Raw genomic sequence first — 21407 nt, 5'->3', positions numbered from 1 at the left:
TAAACCGCAACGTGAAAATATATAATGTCCCGTTTACCCTGAGACATAAGTATCTGAAAAGGATACATTCTATTTCTTTCACAAATCAATATTAGTGCTGTGGGGAAGTTCAGCAGAATGAAACAGGAGGAGGGGGGCATATTATTAAGTTTCTTAGTTTTAGAGATGCAACTAAAACCTCAGACAATAAGTCAAAACCTCAAATCAGTTTACGGACTCCTCAAAATCAATTTAAAACTTACGGAGCTTGCTGACATACTACCTCACGGTAGTTACAAGTTTTTGCCTGCCCAAAAATGCCCCTACTCGTTCGGTGGAATTTTCATCTCTTTTTTTGTGGTTGTATTTTCCTCGTTTGAAGTGTTTGTTGTTTTTCTTTTCTTTTTTTTGCAACTCTGCTTTCTTCTTTTTGTAGCAGGTTATAAATAAATAATTATTAGTTTGTATTGGAATGGGGTATCCTTTCCGTGCCTTTCATTGTCATGAACGGTTTGGGAGATGCACATAAACCTTCACAGTGAAGAGTGAGATGAGAGAATATTTATCTAAGGGAGGGGGGGGGGCTTCAAACATAAAGTGCTCCACGCCAATCCTTAGACGTTGAGGGGAATTCTAACCCAATCATTATGGGGGTAGTAATATGTACATTCAAGATATATAAAATCCATGAACCAAAAGTATTTTGCGTTTCTAAAAGTATATAATACTTTATTAAGCATTATAGACAAAGTACTGTATAAAATATTATACATAAGCGCTAAAAACCCATGCCTGAGAAGCTAATATGCTAAAGATTCTCAACTTATTTATTTTTAAAATACGCCTGATTTTCTAGCTAAACTAAGATCACTTCTAAATAAGATGGCACTTTTACGTATAAAACAAGGGATGGATACTTGACATTTCAATATAAATAGAAACTACAAAGAATTGTCTTTCCGGCTAGAGGGCAGTATAACATCTGATCCCTAAATAGGAATTCCAAAATTACGTAAAACTTCACAATTTAGATTAGATTTCTTCTCCCTCTTCTATACACAATAAGGAAATGACATTCCACAGTTTGAATACTAAATTATAAAAGACTTAGGCTATCCCCAGATAAAAGTTATCCCAATGGTTTTCCAATGGAGCTAAAAGTTTGACTGAGAATCACAAAGATCTGGAGAAAATACAGTTCGTGGAGACGCAGAGCTCTATGCCAAGTCAGTAGAAAAACCAATGACAGCACATGAAACTTTGACTCTCAAGAGCCAAAACAAAAACAAAAGCTACTTCAAGTTCAAGAAAGTCAAGTATTACTTATTATTAGAAGAAATAGACTTCTAGCCAAAACCTTCTGGATCCTTTTAATGCAAGAAAGGTGTAAACAAACACTTAAACTCTTGGACACTCCATACATCTATCATGAAACAAAACCAAAATTAACAGAATCAAAAATTTTAGAGCCAAAGAACTTGATTCCAAGAGCAAGTATGTCACCAATATCTACGATTAGCAAAATTCAAAGTTCTCGTTACTTTTGTTTCAATTCTGTTGATCTCGGATTTTATTTGGTTGTTACTTCTGTAGGTTTTTCGCGCTGTTACGGTTTTAGATTTTTATTTCTTCCAATTAGGTTGGTTATTTGTTTTTTCTGTTGGCTTTCCACGCTGTTTGGTTCTATCAGTTTGGTTTTATAATTATTATCTCATCCACGTTTTTTTTGGTATTTTCTTCTAATTTCTCTGATAGCGCAAAAGATGGTTGTCCTCACGAAATATTCACTTTGTTCGTCTAGTATTTTTGTTGGTCTTAAAGAACCGCATTCTTGATCTTCATTTCTCCAAATTTGTTTTTGTTATTCCAGGCCAATGCAGTTTACGAAATTATCTTAATCACTACATTCAAACAAACTTGACATATTCTTATGGCAACTAAAAAGAAATAGTGCCGTCAGGGTCTTGAAAAATACCAGTATGGACGGTGGTGGTTTGCCGTACCGCCAGTCCGGCTTAATAAAGACCTATTCGGTATTTAGTCCCTTCTAAGGGTAGCAGTTGATCGAGATGGTTGCCAGATGGTTGCAGTGATATCTTAAAAAGATATCACCTGGTGGAATTGCCAAGAGGTGAAAAAAGAAATCATAGATTTAAGTGATTTTTTGGTTTTGATTTCTTCAATAATCTAGTGATTTATGAGCTGATTCAGTGATTTTGGTTTTTTGGCAACATAAAATATAACTAGAAATAGTGATAAATCACTAGGGGTGGCAACCCTGCTCATGTGTCAAGGCAGTGGTTTATGACATTAAAAATCCATCGGGGGCACAGCTTAGCTGTGTTAGCCTCAGGCAGCTTCCTTCTACAACGAGTGTTGAGTAATTTCAGTAGTAAAAAGGCATTGAGGTCAAGAACCACAAAATGAATATATAGTAGTATTTTAGGTTACATATTAACACAAAGCTTAGCGAAGTTAAAGGGTCACTGGAGGCATTCTGGGTATCTATTCATAGGGAAACTATAAGCAACAAAAATTACTCTGACATGTAGCTGAGTTTTTGCTCTATGATTCTTTAAATTTCCTACTAGGACTGGGGTCAGTAGCGACTCATTTACGTGCACATAAGCCCTTTGGCCGTATGTATTGCATAGCTCTCGGATTACTACAGCTAGTTATTGGAGATCTAGGAAGTGAGATTAAAACTTCGAGCTTAGCGAAATTTAAAGCTTAGCGAAGTTAAAGGGTCATTGGAGTCATTTTGGGTATCTATTCAGAGGGAAACTATAAGCAACAAAAATTACTGTGACATGTAGCTGAATTTTTTGCTCTACAATTCTTTAAATTTCCCACTAGGACTGGAGTCGGTAACGACTGATTTACGTGCACCTAAGCCCGTATTTACGTGCACATGGCCGTATGTATTACCAAGCTCTCGGATTACTACAGTGAGTTATTGGAGATCTTGGAAGTGAGATTAAAACTTCGAAGTGCAATATTTTTAAGGCTTAGGAAAAAAAAATTCAGGAGTTAAGATTTCCTAATTGTTTGTAACTTTAGATATTTTATTAATCCTTCCAATGCTCAGATGACGAATATGGGAGTAATTCCTTGCTTAAATATACATTTTTAGCTTTGTGAAATAAACTTAAATCTGTACTGTGTTTCAGGTTTGTCTCTATTATTTCGTAATAGGGCCATTTATAAGGCCTGCTGTTGAAGTATTCACAATATTATTGTGAAACTTATCGGATATTATGAAATTATTGTATAAAAAATCACAATCGACTCCACTCACCCAAAAAGGGTACTTGGCGTTTTCTAACAGAAAATTCCGCCACGGAAAACCAACCAGAAAATTTCGCGGGGGTATCTATGATTATATATCATAGAAACGGATATATAATCTCTCATGATATCTGGGAATATTTATGATGTAAGCTGCAACATAAGTAAAGAGTAACAAAGTAAAGAGTAACACATAACCTCAAAATAAGCAGAATTTATTCCTTATAGAAAAGGCCCCCCCCTTCCTCATCTTCAACCTCCCCCTCGTGATCTAGAAACTTTGGAAAATGCTCATTCGATAGCAAACTGAAGGTTCTAGTTCTTTTTTTTTCAAGTCCAAAGTGATTGAAGACCAACTAGCCCTTGTCCTAGAACTTTTTTTTTTATACCTGGTCCTTTTGTTACCCTTTAGAGCATGTGATCGATATTTTGAGCTAGCAATCTTGTACCTTCTCTGTGGCTGCTCAATTTTCCATTATGGGAATTTTCCTCAGGGGGGAATTCACCACTTTTGGTAGAATAGCAACTTTTGAACTTTGTTTGTTTTGACCTGTTTATGGGCTGAAATCATGCATAATTTTGTTGTTTTGATACTATCATACTCTACCGTAATCTGGGGCACTTTTAACATCGCACGGCCCAGTCCAGAAGGCTTAACGATCTTTTTGTTTTAATTTGTTAAAAGCTCAGGAAATGAATATATAAATGCAGCAATTTATTCCTTATAGTTTTGTTGTTTTGATACTATCATACCCTACCGTAATCTGGGGCACTTTTAACATCGCAGGGCCCAGTACAGAAGGCTTAACGATCTTTTTGTTTTAATTTGTTAAAAGCTCAGGAAATGAATATATAAATGCAGCAATTTATTCCTTATAGTTTTGTTGTTTTGATACTATCATACCCTACCGTAATCTGGGGCACTTTTAACATCGCACGGCCCAGTCCAGAAGGCTTAACGATCTTTTTGTTTTAATTTGTTACTCAGGAAATGAATATATAAATGCAGCAATTTATTCCTTATAGTTTTGTTGTTTTGATACTATCATATCCTACCGTAATCTGGGGGCACATTTAACATCGCACCGCCCAGTCCAGAAGGCTTAACGATCTTTTTATTTTAATTTGTTAAAAGCTCAGGAAATGAATATATAAATGCAGCAGCGAGAAGCAAGAAGGACTAAATTACCTTCGGTGAGGCTTTAATAGGAATGGAAAGGCACTACCTACTACATCTGAACAGATTCGAGCTCAAAGAAATAGTTCTTATTGCTGTAGACTTACCTTCCGATAAACAGGCTGAAATATAAGAGTATAATAATAATGATCTATTCATCATCCGCTATATACAGGAGTAGCAATAACTAAAGAAAACAAAGCGATTAAATAAATATTAATAAACATTCCCTACAACAAAACCCCAAAATCAAACACCAGAATCATCGAACAATAGGATAACAAGGACCTAACCGTAAATAAGCTTCTTTGAATTTTAAATCATGTTTTTTCTTTCTAACACTTCGAATATCAGAAGCACGTATAAGATTATCAATACTTGCCTTACAATAGGAGTAAAGGCTAAACTTACCAGAACTGTAACTGTCTTGAGAAGAGGCTGAATGAGATCTACTCCTATATCGGCGGCCTGGCTTTTTTCCCTTTACATCCTGAAATAAAAAGACGACTATATACTTAGGATTCAATACTTTAAACGTAGCCATGTCTTCAAATGCTTTGAAATAATTCAATTTTTCTTGGGATGACAATCCCTATCAGATCCTCACATTGTTTCATTCAACACATTCAAACTGACTTGACAAACTTCTTTTCTTGCGAAAATCAGATATCTCCACCCAAAATTTCTAACAGAGGTGAAGTCTGGAGCAGTCAAAAATCCCATGTCATTCCACTACTGCTTGAACGTAAGAATTACCACATCTATGTCACCCCTGTTTAGTTTAGACTAGATTATGGACGGTGAAGTCCGTGCAATATCCGTACCTATGGTAAGCCCAGGTGAAGTCAAACCTTTTATTGATTACATAATCGAGGTGCTCATTCAGTATATTTTACGTCAGCAACTGTGACGTTGAAGATTGGATGTCAACTAGCACGTCTGCAAAGAAGGTAGCCTGACATATGGAACAGAATCAAAACAGATTCCCAGATACCCTAGGAGTCAAAACAGTAAGACTTCTTGCCGGTTAATCATAATAAGCAACAGTTGTTTGACTTCCTATTTGAAATTTCGATGTGAAAGATTTGTAAAATTGAAGACTGAGAGCTAGTAGCTAGCTACATATCGCAACAAAGATGTAGTTGAATGATGACATACCATTACATGATGACGTGATATCAGAAAAAGAGACACAAAAACCAACGAAATGTCTAAAGATCAATATATGACAAGCTAGTTCGTAATTATGAGAAAATACGTAGAAATAAAAAAGAAACGACTACAGAATCACATAGCACCGTATACATGAGAATATTCAATAAAAATAAATTTTCCTTAATATAAATTATGTTTGAACAAAATTAACAAGCAAAATAAAAATAAGTAAACATAAATAAGCAAACAAGTAAATAGTGACTCCTCTTGGCCGTGGACATCTAACTCCTTCGCAAAAGGTTGTGAAGAAAAACATTTACATACAATTAAATATGTTCTTTCAATGAAGCCAACCATGTCTACAATACTACGACAGTTTTACCTTTTGCAGCTAGGATTAGAAGACCAGACGTTTGTCAGATACTTATTGCGTTCTGTGAAGCATTTTTAGCTGATGAACAATAAATGTCTCAGCTCTTTTTTGAAATGTGGCAACTGGCGCGTAATTAAAAATAAACTAGAAAACGGGCTTTATCCAAATTTCTCCTGGATGTCTGCATTTACAAAACTCTTAGGATGTCTAAAATGTCTGCATTTCAAACTCTTTACATTAGGCTGTTCAGAATGAAAAGTTGCTCATTTCAATCGATGAGAGATTTCAACCTTGAGTCAGTGAAACTCAAATGTCCTCAAACGAAGCTACCGAACCATTTCAATTTAGCCAAATATTTGCAACGAAACGGAGCACATCCTTAAATTATATATTACTGCCCTCATATGCTTCCGTAAGAGAGAGGTAGACAGCTTTGCATTTTACTTCTAGGCATCGCAGACTTGCGATTTGTCAACTACTTGTTCAGTCAAACAGTTCGTAGCAACGAACTATAAGTAAGGATCGACTCGGCCCAATAGTTACCGAAACTCTAAAAAGCGAAATTTTGATAACAATACATAAAAAGAATTGGTTTCTCATGCTGATCCCAAATATATTAAGTTCATTAAGTTTAATGTTGCTCATCAAAGGCTATGAGCCTCAAAAAATTTGACTGATTTTCGAAAAAGGGAAAAAACACACCCAAAAAGTCAAGCGATCTTAACAAAGACCATACCATAAGATCCAACGTATCAGACGACCCTCCAGTAGGGGTTTCAAGCTCCTATCTACAAAAACGTAGAATTTTGTATTTTTTGGCAGACGAAAAATAATAGATGCGTGTTTATTCGTTTTTTTTCGAGGGGTGATCGTATCGAACCAACGATCCTAGACGATCGGGAGAGGGCTTATTTGATCGGAAATCGAAAGTTCTAGTGCCATTTTAAGTAACCAAATTATTTGAGGGCATCTAGCCAGACCCACACACGCACTTTTCCCCCAAAGATATCTGATCATATATTTAAGAAAGCCATTAAATTCAGCATAATCGAAAGGTTCTATTTTTTTGTGTCTATTGCTGTTAAGACTCTGTTTCTTAGAGTTTGGGTTACTATCGAGCCACATCAACGAACTATTTGATACGACTTAGTGCAGCGCTGGAAGGAGCATCCAACTCTGGATTGTTATCAGCAATTGCTCCATGATTATATCCAAGATTCCCTGATTTAATAGGGTGGTCAGTCAAGAGAACAGGGTCAAACAGAGAATAACAATGGTTTTTAGGTTAGCACCGAATTCAGCTAGATCTTCAAATTGTTGAATTTTCATAATTTTTTTTGGCAGCATTACTTGCACATTTAATTGATGTTACCATCTTCTCTGAATTTAGGACTGATACTACTCTGATGTGAATCTGAACCCGTCTTCATTTTCATAGCAAGATCAGTTCTTAATATTTATTATCGACAAAAGAACAGTTTAGAAAACCCTTATTTTTAAGAATGTATACGAGCCCTAAGAAGTTGAGCGGAAAGCTCAACTAGGACAAAGGCCTCTCTGGGGTAGCTATGGAGAGACTACGGGGCATATCGTCTTAATTTTCATAAGAATGTCAGTTTTAAAGCATTTGTTATTTACTAGCGGTTGGGGTGGCACTTCGCGCCCCATCAAGCCCCCCCGCGCGCTTAAGGCGTTACGCGCCATATTAGGTACGCGCCATTGTAGTTGTATCCCTGTGTCCCACCTGTGAATATAGATAGATATATATATATGTTTTTAACTACGCAAAACTTGCGAATATACAACAACGGGACAACTGTCCCGTTGTCTGTGCATATAAATAGATTGTCAGGTTTACCGACTCTTGAACATCCAACATATAATTGTCCATGGGGAAAACAATCCATATTCAGATCTATACTTCATTATTCTAATGATTGCCCTTGAGCTTTGTTGATGGTGATTGCTAATCGAACATTCCCTGTGTCCCCGTCGTCATTTATATATCCCCCTGTGCCCCTCGGGGTCCCCGTTGTATTTGTGTCCCGGTCATTTATATTCCCTGTGTCCCAGTCGTCATTTGTGTCCCGGTCTGTAATTTCATCAGTTAACAAACATGACGTCAGTCGACAAACAACTTCATGACGATATACAGCTCAATCCTTATAATGACGTCAGTCGACACACAAACATGACGTCAGTCAACAGACACACAAACAACTTATTTTTATATATATAGATAGATAGATAGATAACAGACAACTTAAGAAATTGTGAGTGGCTGGAGCCATAGACTTCGGGAAACTATGAAGAAACCATGGGGACACTGAAGGTCAACTTGCTTTTCTTTTCATCGGGAGCGTTTAGAAGGGGGCGACCGGGGAAAGTTCTCGTATGCGCCGTGGCTGAATGACCTCGTGGCCAAGTTTTTTTAAAGGGACTGCAATAGTCATTTGCTAGTTCATATAAACATTTTTTTGGAGGGATGGAGGTTATTTTTGCTCCAGGGGGTCATCAACTCAAGAAATGGGCCTGCTTGTCACTGGAAATCAGTTTTAAAGTTTTTATGATTGATGAAGACCCCATTTGAAGTAAAACCCGTAGTTTTAAGAAGGTAAAAGCAGTCTTCATAAGTTACGCGGCTAATGCAAAACGATTAAAAGACGAAAAACTACAATATGTTATGCCATAGGATCTGAAACATAATTTACAATGGGCAGTCACTTACCGCAAAAACCCAGATGTGTTCTCACGAAATTATCTAGAAGAGGAGGTATATCTGTCAAAAACTCAAAACCAGACAAACTGTCTGAAAATTTGCGAGGCAAATACAAAAATTATGAGACTTAGTGGGGCAAGCCGTGAGCCCACCACAAGTGAATTATACGTCAAGATAGATCAGTTATTTATTTCGAAAAATTCTCGAATTCGGGCGGAAGGGCCGAATTCGAATTTCGGAGTTGTCAAAACAGTGTAAGCAAAAAAATCATGAAAAAAAAACATGAAAACTGGCAAACAACGTCAAAACAACGATCACAGAATGAAAAACCATTCCTTAGTCGAGATAACTAAAATCCACTTTCAGATTAAGTTAAAAAGCTATAAAACTGAATAAAAGAATTAGACATATATACAATTAAAAAAGACATTTAAAAGGACATACAAAAAAAGTGGGGACAAAACAAACGAACAAAATACAAAACTTGGGCAACACCAATACCAAATAATAGCAGAGGAAAACTAGCGGGATATTTTCTTTATTTTTTCTGTCATAAATGGGACAAAGATTTTTTCATACCTAGACGTTAAACAACGAATAGGGGACAAAATAATGAACAAGTACTGAAAAAGTCCGCGGCGCGGCGGAATCTGGGTAGGGAGTGTCTTTTAGAGAATATATTTCCATGCGAGGGTTTGCTATTACATTTTTTTTTTTTTTTTTTTTTTTTTTTTTTGCAAAACCGAGACACAACGTAACTATTCTTCACTCAAGAGTCTCCAATCTGACTTTTTTTTAAGAAGGGAGTATGGAACCTTACTTTCTTTGAAAATCCATTGTAGGGCTCTTTTTTGGATAGATTCAATCTTTTTATTCTTCGCGGGAGACGCCAGGTTGCCAAACTGGACAAGCATATTCAAGATGCGGGCGGGAAAGAAAGTATAAATCCTTAAATAATCGGAAGGTTGGACACTAAATTTATTTAGGAGTTTTAGGAGGCAAATCGAAGCATTAGCTCTATGGACAATTTCTTTAACATAGAAATTCCACTTTAAATTAGAAGAAACTGTTACGCCAAGTAATCTAAAGGATGACACAGAAATTAAAGCAGATATACACATGATTACAAAGGACAGTATAGTACAGGCTCTACTTTTTTTTAAACAAATCGGCTACTACTAAAATCCCTCAAGAAGAGACTTTTTAAAGGCTTGAATAGAAAAGGATAATGTAATATTCTTTTTAACTTCAAATAATTGTTGGGAAATATATTAATTGGGTAGCTTTGTTTTTAAAGCAAGAAAACCAAAATATTACTAAATCTTTGCTTTTATCTATTCTAGTTCATTTACCTTATTTTTTGATATTAGAAATAACAATCACCTCTTCCAAAATAGGACTGAGAGAGCTTCTAAATCATTCAACGTCGAAGGAGAGACGTTATACAGGATGGGATAGAGAAGAATAAAGTAATATTGTAGTTGATCCAGAGTAAAACCAGAGTAAATAATACTCTGGTTTCACATTTAACTTTATTTTATTAGTGAGAAAAGCGATATACTATAAATATTCACTTTCATCTCTTTCAATTCCTAGATTTCTCTATCATCTTACGAATACCACCTCCCAAACCAAGGTATAAGAATTCTGCCCTCTCCCCCTCCCAACACGTCCCAGTCTTTCTAATTGTCCTTTAGCAAAATCGTGACCTCTCTGTTATTTTAAGGTGCAATTTTCAAGAAAGAATACACAAAGTCCCTTCAAATTCAGAATCAAACTCCAATGAACTATCCCTGAAACGAGTTTCAAAAGCAACAGCCCTTATCCTCTTAAGATATTACAAGGCCAATATATGTCCACAAATCCCAATAGAACAAAACCAGAGATTTTCAAAAGAATTTCTCCGATTTTTGGCATTAATTTATGCAAATAAATATCCTTCAACAAATTATATATGAATTTCAAACTCTCGTCCAAATACACATTTTCTGAAAACATTTCATAAAGCACAAGAATTATCTCCTCAAAAATACTTCCATAAAAGGTTAAATCCACAAATCCCGGGAACAGCACAACCCCAGCACACAAAGCAGTACATGTATCCTACCCTGGATCTTTTTGATGCTACAGCACTTTCAGACAATTCATCAATCACTTCCAGCGACTCTCCAGCATCAGAAGGAGCACGCAACTCACTTTTGCTAACTCTCCCCTGGTCAACAAACGCGTCTCCTTCTACACTAATTTGGGAGACCAAGGAATAAGGTGCACTATTATTTGCCATGATTTGTACTGATCTGCAAAAACCTTTATTTCAAGAACAGTCAATTTTTATAGTCATTATCTTGACGTCATCGAGAAAACAAAGTAGAAAGTCAATTTTATTTGGTTATGTTTCAAATGAGACAGTTTTATTATTCGTTCTCGGCCTAAATGTTGCGTCATCAGTGCCAAGGTTAGTCAGTTTTATTGATATTGGTAAATTGTTTGTTTAATTAAGAAAAGTTGTCTAATTAAGAAGGCAGTATAGAATTTATCCACACTAAGTAACTGTGAACTCTTGTTATACAGACTACTTTAGTCTTGAATATTTTTGTTTTTACAGGTATTTTGATGTAAAAATAAATGAAGAAATAAAACCTCGTATTTCATTAGCCATAGTAGTAATTATACTGGCATGAAGCAAGTGTATAGTAATTTTTTGTGGGGGGGGGGCGGATTAATAAGAACATTTTTTGAAAAATTTGAACAAAGAGTGAAATTAAGAAGTGAAAGAGTGAGCGAGTGAAATTTGAACAAAGAGAAAATTAAGAATTTCCGGGGAAGAGCTGGGTACAGAGGCCCCCCTCCTACTGTGTGTGCCTGACTGACATAAAGCTTATGTGTCGTAAGTGTTTATAAAACACTGAGCTCAGACAGTTCAAGAAAAAGAGATTACAGAGCACCCCCTCTCACAAGCCACTTCCCATCCCCCTCCCCAAAAAAACGGAGATTTCTTTACAGTTTTCCTACTTTCAATACAATTTGTCCCTTTCTTGGGAGGGAAGAGGTTCGAGCTATGCCCCCATCACAAAAAAAACGTATTGTTTGCTTTGCATATTGTTCATACTGTTTTTCCTTTTTAAGCTTTATTATTTACTATACTTGCTTAATTTTTGCTTAATGTTTCTGACATCCTATCGTCAAATAGCTACAACCATTTATATCCTATCATTATTCTTTTATTTATTTATTTTTTTAATTTATTATTCCTTTTTCCAGATGACAGAAAAAGAGGGAGGAAAAACCAGACTATTTACAATATTTACTAGACCGATTTTTTATTTATTTTTTTTTTTACATACGATTTTAAGAATAAATGGGTTCCTTTCACAATTAAAACCCGCATAGTCAGGGTAATGAACGTAGCCCACTCTCCTTGTGGTTACCTTGACAATGGAACGCATGATTCTCGCATTTTCGGAATATAATTCTTCAGAAGTGGCGACAGAACCAGCACTCTTAGAAACTTGAACAAGATCTGAAGCTCAAAACAGCATTCTCGTCAACTTGCTCATCTTTTTCGAATTTCTGAACACCCCCCCCCCCCCCAGCCCCCCATGTCCCCAAATCCGATTCAAATTGAAATTGGAGCATTTGAGACATAATATCTTTCTATATATCATGTTTCATTCAGATCCGATCACACATTGGAAAAAAAATACCTCAATTTCCACGTTTTCCAAGATTTCTGATTTCCCCTCCAACTCCCCCCAAGGTCAACGGATCTGGTTGGGATTTAACATAAGAGCTCTGAAGCACAAGGTCCTTCTAAATATCACATTTTATTAAGATCTTTTAACCCGTCAGTAAGTTACAAATACCTCATTTTTTTTAATTTTTCCGAATTACCAATCCCCCCCACTCCCCCAGAGAGAGCGGATTTGGTCCAATTATTCCATTCACGTATCTTAGACTTTAGTACTTATTTTTCCCACCAAGTTTCATCCTGAACTCTCCACTCTAAGCCATTTCCAAGATTCCCCCCCAAATCCCCCCAGAAACACTGGATCGGCCAGGATTTAAAATAAGAGACCTGAGTTATAAGATCTTTCTAAATATAAGATTTCATTAAATTCAAATCACTCCATCGTAACTTACAAAATACCTCATTTTTTCTAATTTTCAGAATCAAACCTCCCCCCAACTCCCCCAAAGACAGCGAATCTGTCCCACTTATGTCAATCACGTATCCAGGACCTGTGCTTATTTTTCCCAAGTTTCATCCCGATCCTTACACTCTAAGCATTTTCCAAGATTTTAGCTGTCCCCCTCCAACTTCCCCCAGTGTCACCGGATCCGGTTGGGATTAAAATAAGAGCTCTGAGACACGATATCCTTCCAAACTTCAAAATTCATTGAGATCCGATCACCCGTTCGTATGTTAAAGATACCTAATTTTTTCTAATTTTTCCTCTCCCTTCATCCCCCAGATGGTCCAATCGAGGAAAACGACTTTATTAAGCCAATTTATGCAGCTCCCTGACACGCCTACCAATTTTCATCGTACTAGCACGTCCAGAAGCACCAAACTCGCCAAAGCGCTGAACCCCCCTAACTCCCCCAAAGAGAGCGGATCCGGTCCGGTTACGTCAAAGACGCATCTACGACATTTGCTTATCCTACCCAGCAAGTTTCATCCCTATCTCCCCACTCTGAGCGTTTTCCAAGATTTCCGGTTTCACCCTCCATCCCTCCCCCATCTCAACAAATCTGGTTGGGATTTGAAATAAGAGCTCTGAGAAATGATTTCCTTCTAAACATCAAATTTCATTAAAATCCGGTCCCCAGTTCTTAAGTTAAAAATACCTCATTTTTTCTCATTTTTCCAAATTAACATCCTCCAGCTCCCCCAAAGAGAGCAGATACGTTCCAATTATTTAAATCACGTATCTATAACTAGTGCTTATTCTTTCCATCAAGTTTCATCCCGATCTCTCCACTCTAAGCGTTTTCCCAGATTTCCGGTTTCCAAGATTTATGTTTCCCCCTCCAACCCCCTATGTCCCCAGATCCGATTCAAATTGAGAATGGAGCATTTGAGACACAAGATCTTTCTATATATCAAGTTTCATTCAGATCTGATCACCCATTGGAAAGATATTGATACCTCAGTTTTCACATTTTCCAAGATTTCCGCTTTCCCCCTCCAACTCCCCCCAATGTCACCAAATCTGGTCGGGATTTAACATAAGAGCTCTGAAGCACAAAGTCCTTCTGAATATCACATTTTATTAAGATCTTTTCACCCGTCAGTAAGTTACAAATACCTCATTTTTTTTCCGAATTACCCCCCCCCCCAACTCCCCCGAAGAGAGCAGATCTGGTCCGGCTGTGCCAGTCACGTATGTTAGACTTGTACTTTTTCTTCCCACCAAGTTTCATCCTGATCTCTCCACTCTAAGCCATTTCCAAGATATCCGCCCCCCCCCCAACCCCCCTCCAGCGACACTGGATCCGGTCAGGATTTAAAATTAGAGATCTGAGTAACGAGGTCTTTCGAAATGTAAGATTAAGATACCTCATTTTTTCTAATTTTTCCGAATTAACCCTCATCCACTCCGCCCCCCAAATGGTCGAATCGGGGAAAAGACAATTTCTTATTTCATCTGGTCTGGTCCCTGATACGTCTGCCAAATTTCATCGTCCTAGCTTATGTGGAAGTGCCTAAACTAGCAAATCGGGACCGACAGACAGACATACCGACAGAATTTGCAAAAGAGACACATGTCAGTTTCGACAGAAGAGGATTATCTTATGAAGCTATAACATGGGGACTTGGCATTTGTCTCCATTTTAGTCAAAGAAAAAGAACGCCCAAGGAAAAAAAGGAATTAATTTTGAATTCGTTCAGAATACTTTTGACAGAAGAGGATTATCTTATCTATTTGAAGAACGAGACATACGCCATAAAATGGAATAATTTTGAATTTGCTCGGAAAACCATTAGCCTCATCCTTCAGAGCAACCATAGTCGACAAACGTTTTTTTTGTCTTTTTTGTGGCTCTCCTAATAAGTTGCAAAAATGGTGTATGTCACACTTTCAATTATCACAGCCGCAGGTTTCAGATAGAATGAAAGGGATTTATAGATATTATAGGTTTTATAGGCATTCGATTTAGAAAAAAAAATCGACTGAAAGTAAGGAGCAACATGTGAGGAGAAAGTGATTTATAGATATTATAGGTTTTATAGGTATTAGATTTAAAAAAAAATCGACTGAAAGTAAGGAGCAACATTAAAACTTAAAACAAACAGAAATTATTACGTGTACGAAGGGGATTCCCCCTCCTCAAGACACCTCGCTCTTTACGCTAAAGTTTTTTAGTACTATAAAAAAAGCTTCCTATTGTTCTAATTAAGCGACCTTTGTGTTTCAGGAGTCGTTCTCGGAGAACTGGGACAAAGTTCAAACTTTTTAAGTAATACCAGGAAACTCGGCCCAACCTCCACGGAGAAATCCTCCTCCCCCAGAAGCGGTTACCCTTAGCAACTCCACGCGTAAAATTGACACGGAAAAGAGAAAGCGAGACATTTAAAAAGAATTTTGTAAAGGAATTCAGGGAAATTCCCCCAGTGCATAATTTCACCTGACAAGTTCACTCCAGGAGACTTCCTTCCCCATGGGAAATTCAACCGTGGAAAAAACCCAGCAAAAAGGTCGCCCTCCTTCCATCCGAAAATATCTACATACTTCACAATAACAAATATGTGTAAAAAAAAGGGCAAATTTTTTTTTGCTTATAGATCTTTCCCCTGGGGCTGCGGGGGTCAGGTTATATCCAAAGGCGTAGCTATTGGTCTTTTCAACTATGATGAGCAAAATGGCTATCTCAATATTGATCAGGCGACTTTGAGGAAAAAGGGGCGGGGTGGGGGCCAAGTCGTTCTCCCATCTTTTTGGTCACTTAAAAAGGGCACTAAAACTTTTGATTTCCGTTCAAATGAGCCACTAGGACCACTGGGTCGATACGATTACACCTGGAAAAAAACAACAACAAAAAACAACAAACAAGGACGCATCCGCGATCTTTCTTCCGGCAAAAGATACAAAATTCCATATTTTTGCATATAGGAGTTTCAGAGTTTCAAACCACTAGAGTAGGGTTTTCTGATACGCTTAATCAGATGGTGTGGTTTTTATTAAGACACTAATACTTTTAGGCGGGTTCCCTCTTTTTTCGAAAATCAGACAAATTTTCTCAGGCTCGTAGCCCTTTATCAGTAAGGCTAAACCTAATGAAACTTGTATATTTAAAATCAGCATAATAGGTCGATTCTTCGATATATCGATTGGTATTAAATTCCGTTTTGTAGAGTTTCAGTTACTATTGAGCCGGGTCGCTCCTTACTTACAGTTCGTTACCACGAACTGTTTGATACTAAGTTTGTCAGTAAGTTTAGGCACTTGTGTCTTATTAACCTCGGGATAATCAGGCATATGCATATGCAAGCAAAAGATGAAAAATGTCTATTAGGAAATACTTTTTTGAATAGGTTGAATTGCTCCAGAGCTTTTATCTACGTCTCTAAGTTTATTGGAACCATGTGAGTGTAACTACATAATAGGGCAAACAACCATTTTTCTAACAAACCTTTGTGTAACATTTAAGAATCAAACAGTTCGTGGTAACGAACTGCAGTAAGGAGCGACCCGGCTCAATAGTAACCAAAATTCTAAAAAACGGAATTTTTATATCAATAGCTACATCAAAAGAATAGCGTTTTAATGCTGATTTTAAATATAAAAGTTTCATTCCTATCTACAAAAATGTGGAATTTTGCATTTTTAGCCACAAGACAGATCACGGGTGTGCATGTTTTTTTTGTTTTTTTTTCCAGGGGTAATCGTATCGACCCAGTTTTCCCAGAATGTCGTGAGAGTGCTCATTCTAACGGAAATTAGAAGTTCTAGTGCCCTTTTTAAGTGACCAAAAAATTGGAGGGCACCTAGGCCCCCTCCCACACTCATCTTTTTCCCAAAGTCACCGGATCCAAATTCCGAGATAGCCATTTTATTCAACATAGTCGAAAAACCCAATATCTATTTCTTTGGGGACGACTTACTCCCCCACAGTCCCCGTGGTAGGGGCTACAAGTTACAAACTTTGACCAGTGTATCCATATAGTAATGGTTATTGGGAAGTGTACAAACGCTTTTGGCGGGATTTTTTGGTTAAGGGGAGGGGTTGAGGGGACAATGTTATGCGGGGGGAACTTTCCATTGAGGAATTCGTCAAGGGGGAAAAAATTTCATGAAGGGGGCGCAGGATTTTTTTAGCATTTTGTTTTTAAGGACAATGAAAAATAGAATATGAAAAAGTTTTTTCCACTGAAAGTAAGGACCAGCATTAAAGCTTAAAATGAACAGAAATTATTATGCATATGAGGAGTTCACCTCCTCCTAATGCCTCGCTCTTTACGCTAAAGTAATTTTATTAATTTCAACTATTTATTCTACGGCCTTTGTGATTCAGCGGTCATTCTTAAGGAATTGGGAAAAAATTTAAGCTTTAGTGTAAAGAGCGAGGTATTGACGAAAGGATGAACCCCCTCATATACGCAATAAAAACATACGAATATAGAAGTTCGTTACGTAAGTTAATTCATAAGTTACGTATATTTTCACTAACAAAAACGTTCGTAAAAAATTAAAAGTTCTAGTTGCCTTTTTAAATAACCAAAAAATTGGAGGGTAACTAGGCCTACTCCTCGCTCCTTTTTCCCCAAAATCGTCCGATCAAAACTATAAGGAAGCCATTTAGCCAAAAAGATAAATTAATATGCAAACTACGTTTTAATTATTCATGTGCGGAGAGCCAAAATCAAAACATGCATTAATTCAAAAACGTTCAGAAATTAAAAAAAAAAAAAGTTTTTTTAACTGAAAATAAAGAGCGATATTTAAAACTTAAAACGAACAGAAATTACTACGTATATGAAAGGGACTGTTAGCTCCTCAACACCCCGCTCTTTACGCTAAAGTTTTTTACAGTTCTAAAAAATAGAGTTGAGAGAAAGAGTCAAACGTTTTTAAAAACGTTCAGATTTTAATACTTTCAGTTTAAAAAAAAAGTTTTTTTTTAATAAAGTACTAGATTTAGGTGAATCAAGGCTTAAGAGAGATTCAGAAGTTGATATTTGACCTTTTTTCTAAGAGTTTTGAGCCCTAGACTAAAAAACAATAAAACTATAAAACAAGGCGATTTTTAAAAAAGCCAAATTATTGCAGATACTCTAGGGCCATATTTGGCTCATAAGGGAAGGGAAGGGGCTACATCCCACCACCTGCTTACGTATACATCTGCCTGCTTATTCAGATGTCAAAAAGAAAAAACAATTGACTAAACTTATTGACAAAATTGGCCAATTTTTCAAAATTGAAAATAAATTAATATACAAATTTTGTTTTAATTATTCATGTGCGGAGAGCCAAAATCAAATTATGCCTTAATTTAAAAACGTTCAGAAATTAAATAAAAACAACAAGTTTTTTTTAACTGAAAGTAAGGATCGATATTAAAACTTAAAACGAACAGAAATTACTCCGTGTATGAAAGGGGCTGTTCCCTCCTCAACGCCCCGCTCTTTACGCTAAAGTTATTTACTGTTTTATAAAGTACAATTGAGAGAAAGACTCAAACTTTAGCGTAAAGAGCGGGGCGTTGAGGAGGAATATCACTCCTTACTTTCAGTTAAAAAAAACTTGTTTTTTTTTAATCATCAATGAATAAATGAAACTCGAAACAAACTGAAGTTAATATGATCACATATTATGACACTATATGATATTATGATCACATATATGATCACAGCCAGTTGAACCTTAAATGTATATATATGGTGTAATCTTAAATGTATCAGAAACAAAATATTGACTCTGTGGCAAGTTGAAGATACCTAGGATATCAGCTCGGACATCAGTTCCTTTTTACTGGAGGGGATACGGTAGTACACCCTCAAACTTCTCCCGCTGAGATCGAATCCGGCAAAGACAAAACTAACTTGTATAAGATTCTAACACCTCTTCCTTGAAGATGACCGTCCTCTTGCAACCTATTCTTACTTGTACCTTACTGTACTATTCTTACCTCTCCGTAGCCAGCATGCAGCCGAATTTTTGCATCCTAAAATGCACCCGAAGTCAGTTACAGGTATACCCACTAGAAAGGATGGAAACCCCTCATCGCGAAGATGACCATCTATTAACAAGATATTTAGAAAAATATATGTATTGACGTTTTAGCCAGCTGAACTTTATTCCTCTTTTACGTTGTCATCGTTACGGATTAAAACTTACAATATTATTCTATAGATCCTAATTAGTACTATCTATCTATCCCAAACTTTTCAGAATCATCCTTTTCAGCAAAAATAATTGAGGTAGTACATCATTGTGACGTATTTTTAAATTCATAATTCCTGCGTCGCTTAATGGCATTGAGACAAACTAAAAAGTGAAAGAAACAAAAGAAACGTAGACAAATTTGTCTTAGTCAGATATGCATATCAGGAACCTATAACGAATATCTAAACCAACTAATAAAAGCTGCATGCCAATCATTGACTTAAAATTTTAAACCAGATTTTTTTTTTTACGTGTACCCCAAGACTGAAGTTACAAACCCCTCGAATTTGTCAAATGATGTCTTGCATAAACAAACATTTTATACAAAACAAATTTATTTCACAAACGGGAAAAACCAATGTGTTGCTCGTGCAACAAAATTAAAATGAATAATCAAGACAAACCTAAAACGAACAGAAAGAGGTAATTTTTTGAGGTAATTTTTTGAGGTAATTTTTTACCTCAAAGAGGAGTAGTGCTACCATCCTAGACCTTCTAAAAGTAAGGGCGTCCTTGACATTTTACCGAAAACGACTCGAATTTCAAGCAGCGTGTCTTTTATTTATCATAATATCAGCACAAAAAGAGCAAAAGGTTGTCCCCTCCGCAATCCCTCGCTCTTTACGCTAAAGTTTGACTCTGCCACAATTCTACTTTTTAAAACAATTAAAAACTTTAACGTAAAGAGCGAGGGATTGCGGAGGGGACAACCCATTTCAGATACGGAGTAATTTCTGTTTGTTTTAAGTTTTAATGTCGCTCCTTACTTTCAGCTAAAAAAATTAGTTTTTTTTATTTAATTTATCAACACAAAAAGAGCAATATCAAAAGGCTAATCAAGGTTAACAAATGAGAATGGTGATACCCTGAATGGTTACACTGAAAATGACAAGCATTTTGAATAATGTGGTTTTTGTTCGTTATAATACCGAAAAAAAAAGAAAATCACCATAACCATTAAAATTACTTGAAAAAACTAATGAATGTGAACATACTGCATAAAATATAGTAATAATAATTCCTAAAAGTCTCAGTGATTCCAGATTTTTCAATATTATAATCACAAAAAAAGAAAATACCTAAAATATAATGCGTTTTCAGTATAGTGAAAATGAAACTTTGGCCTTCAGAGGGTTTACGGAGAGGTAGCTCTACTCCTGTTTGTGATAATTTCTATTCGTTTTAGGTTTCATTTATAGCAGCATTGATTACCTTCATGTTTGATATGATTATTCATTTTAATTTCTGCTCGTGATTTCATTATTCATTGATAGTAATTTATGTTTGTCTTAAATCTGAACTGTTGTACGTCGTTGATTTTGAAAGTCTTATGTTCTTTATTTTTCTTTGAAAACATTTTTTTTTTACACAGCAGTTTTCTAAATTAGTTTATGTTCGTCTTTTAATTGGTGCAGTTCCATTTTTTGTTGATACTAGAAACGCTGTTTTTGCAGTTTTTTGCTTAAGAATTAAAATATTAGATTGTAATTTAAATTTCGGGCAAAATCCGAATAACCGGGCAAAATTGTTCGATCAGCAGTAGTTCAGTACACTAAATTTTCAGTAATACACAATAGAATTTTGGTCGTGACTGCAGCTGCGACTACTTGCGATTGGATGATGGGGGGGGGGGATTATTCACATAGAAAATATTTAAGAATCTTTAAATTTCCGATTAATCCTGATCTTCTCCCCCTCCCTCATTGCGTGTCTAGCTCCGTTACTTGCCCAGTTAACTAAAGCACACTAAGGGTAAACCGTTCCCAACATGCGGGTGGCAATATCTAGCCAGAATACTAGGCTACACGCTGTTTCTTGCAATTTGTAGTCATGACAGCAAAAGTGTTCTTTTGCTGTCATTTCTATTATTAAATCTGTGAATACAATTCGTTCCCAGCAATCGAAAGCAAATTGATGTTTTTCAGTATATCATTAGTTTTTAAGATTCTCAAGTTTTCTTCAAATTTTTCGTTTTTTTTCAGGCTTCTTTTCCAGCCAACAGAAATACTTTGATATTTACAAACCAACAATACCAGCAGAAAAAAGGCAAATATAAATGTTTACTGTCTACACGAATAAACAAAACCTACCAAGTCCAGGAACTGTTCATTTTCAAACACAAGTCACTGTCAAGAGCCAAAGAGTCCCCAAAAATTTTTAGTTTCTCCTGTTAATATTTTGCAAAATAATGGCTTTGAGGATTTCGTTAAGAATTAACGTTAAGACGTTAAAGAGTATTTTGTTAAGACGTTAAGGATTTCAAAATGATCCTTGGCAGTCGAGGAAACAATTTAAGAGATGCAGTGGGCTGTGAACCTCGCCTGATAT

At 36.3% G+C, this 21407-nt stretch overlaps 1 protein-coding gene across 4 annotated transcripts in view; it reads right to left on the bottom strand.

Annotated features, from left to right (window-relative positions):
• Positions 1-21407, bottom strand: part of LOC136038089 (adenosylhomocysteinase-like 1) — a 129040-nt gene that overhangs the window by 80546 nt on the left and 27087 nt on the right. The window contains exons 3-4 of one of the 4 annotated variants that reach the window (XM_065721089.1): positions 10799-10988; positions 4856-4934 (exon numbers count right to left, since the gene is read on the bottom strand). In XM_065721089.1, the coding sequence (XP_065577161.1) occupies positions 4856-4934; positions 10799-10975 (256 nt within the window). In that variant the 5' untranslated portion in view covers positions 10976-10988. Of the gene's footprint in view, positions 1-991; positions 1143-4855; positions 4935-10798; positions 10989-21407 lie in introns of those variants that run through there. The other 3 variants (XM_065721094.1, XM_065721090.1, XM_065721092.1) reach the window with 3 other exon arrangements.

Source organism: Artemia franciscana, chromosome 17, assembly GCF_032884065.1.
Source record: "Artemia franciscana chromosome 17, ASM3288406v1, whole genome shotgun sequence".
Classification (NCBI taxonomy): Eukaryota; Metazoa; Arthropoda; class Branchiopoda; order Anostraca; family Artemiidae; genus Artemia; species Artemia franciscana.
This window is presented reverse-complemented; position numbering and strand designations above follow the sequence as displayed.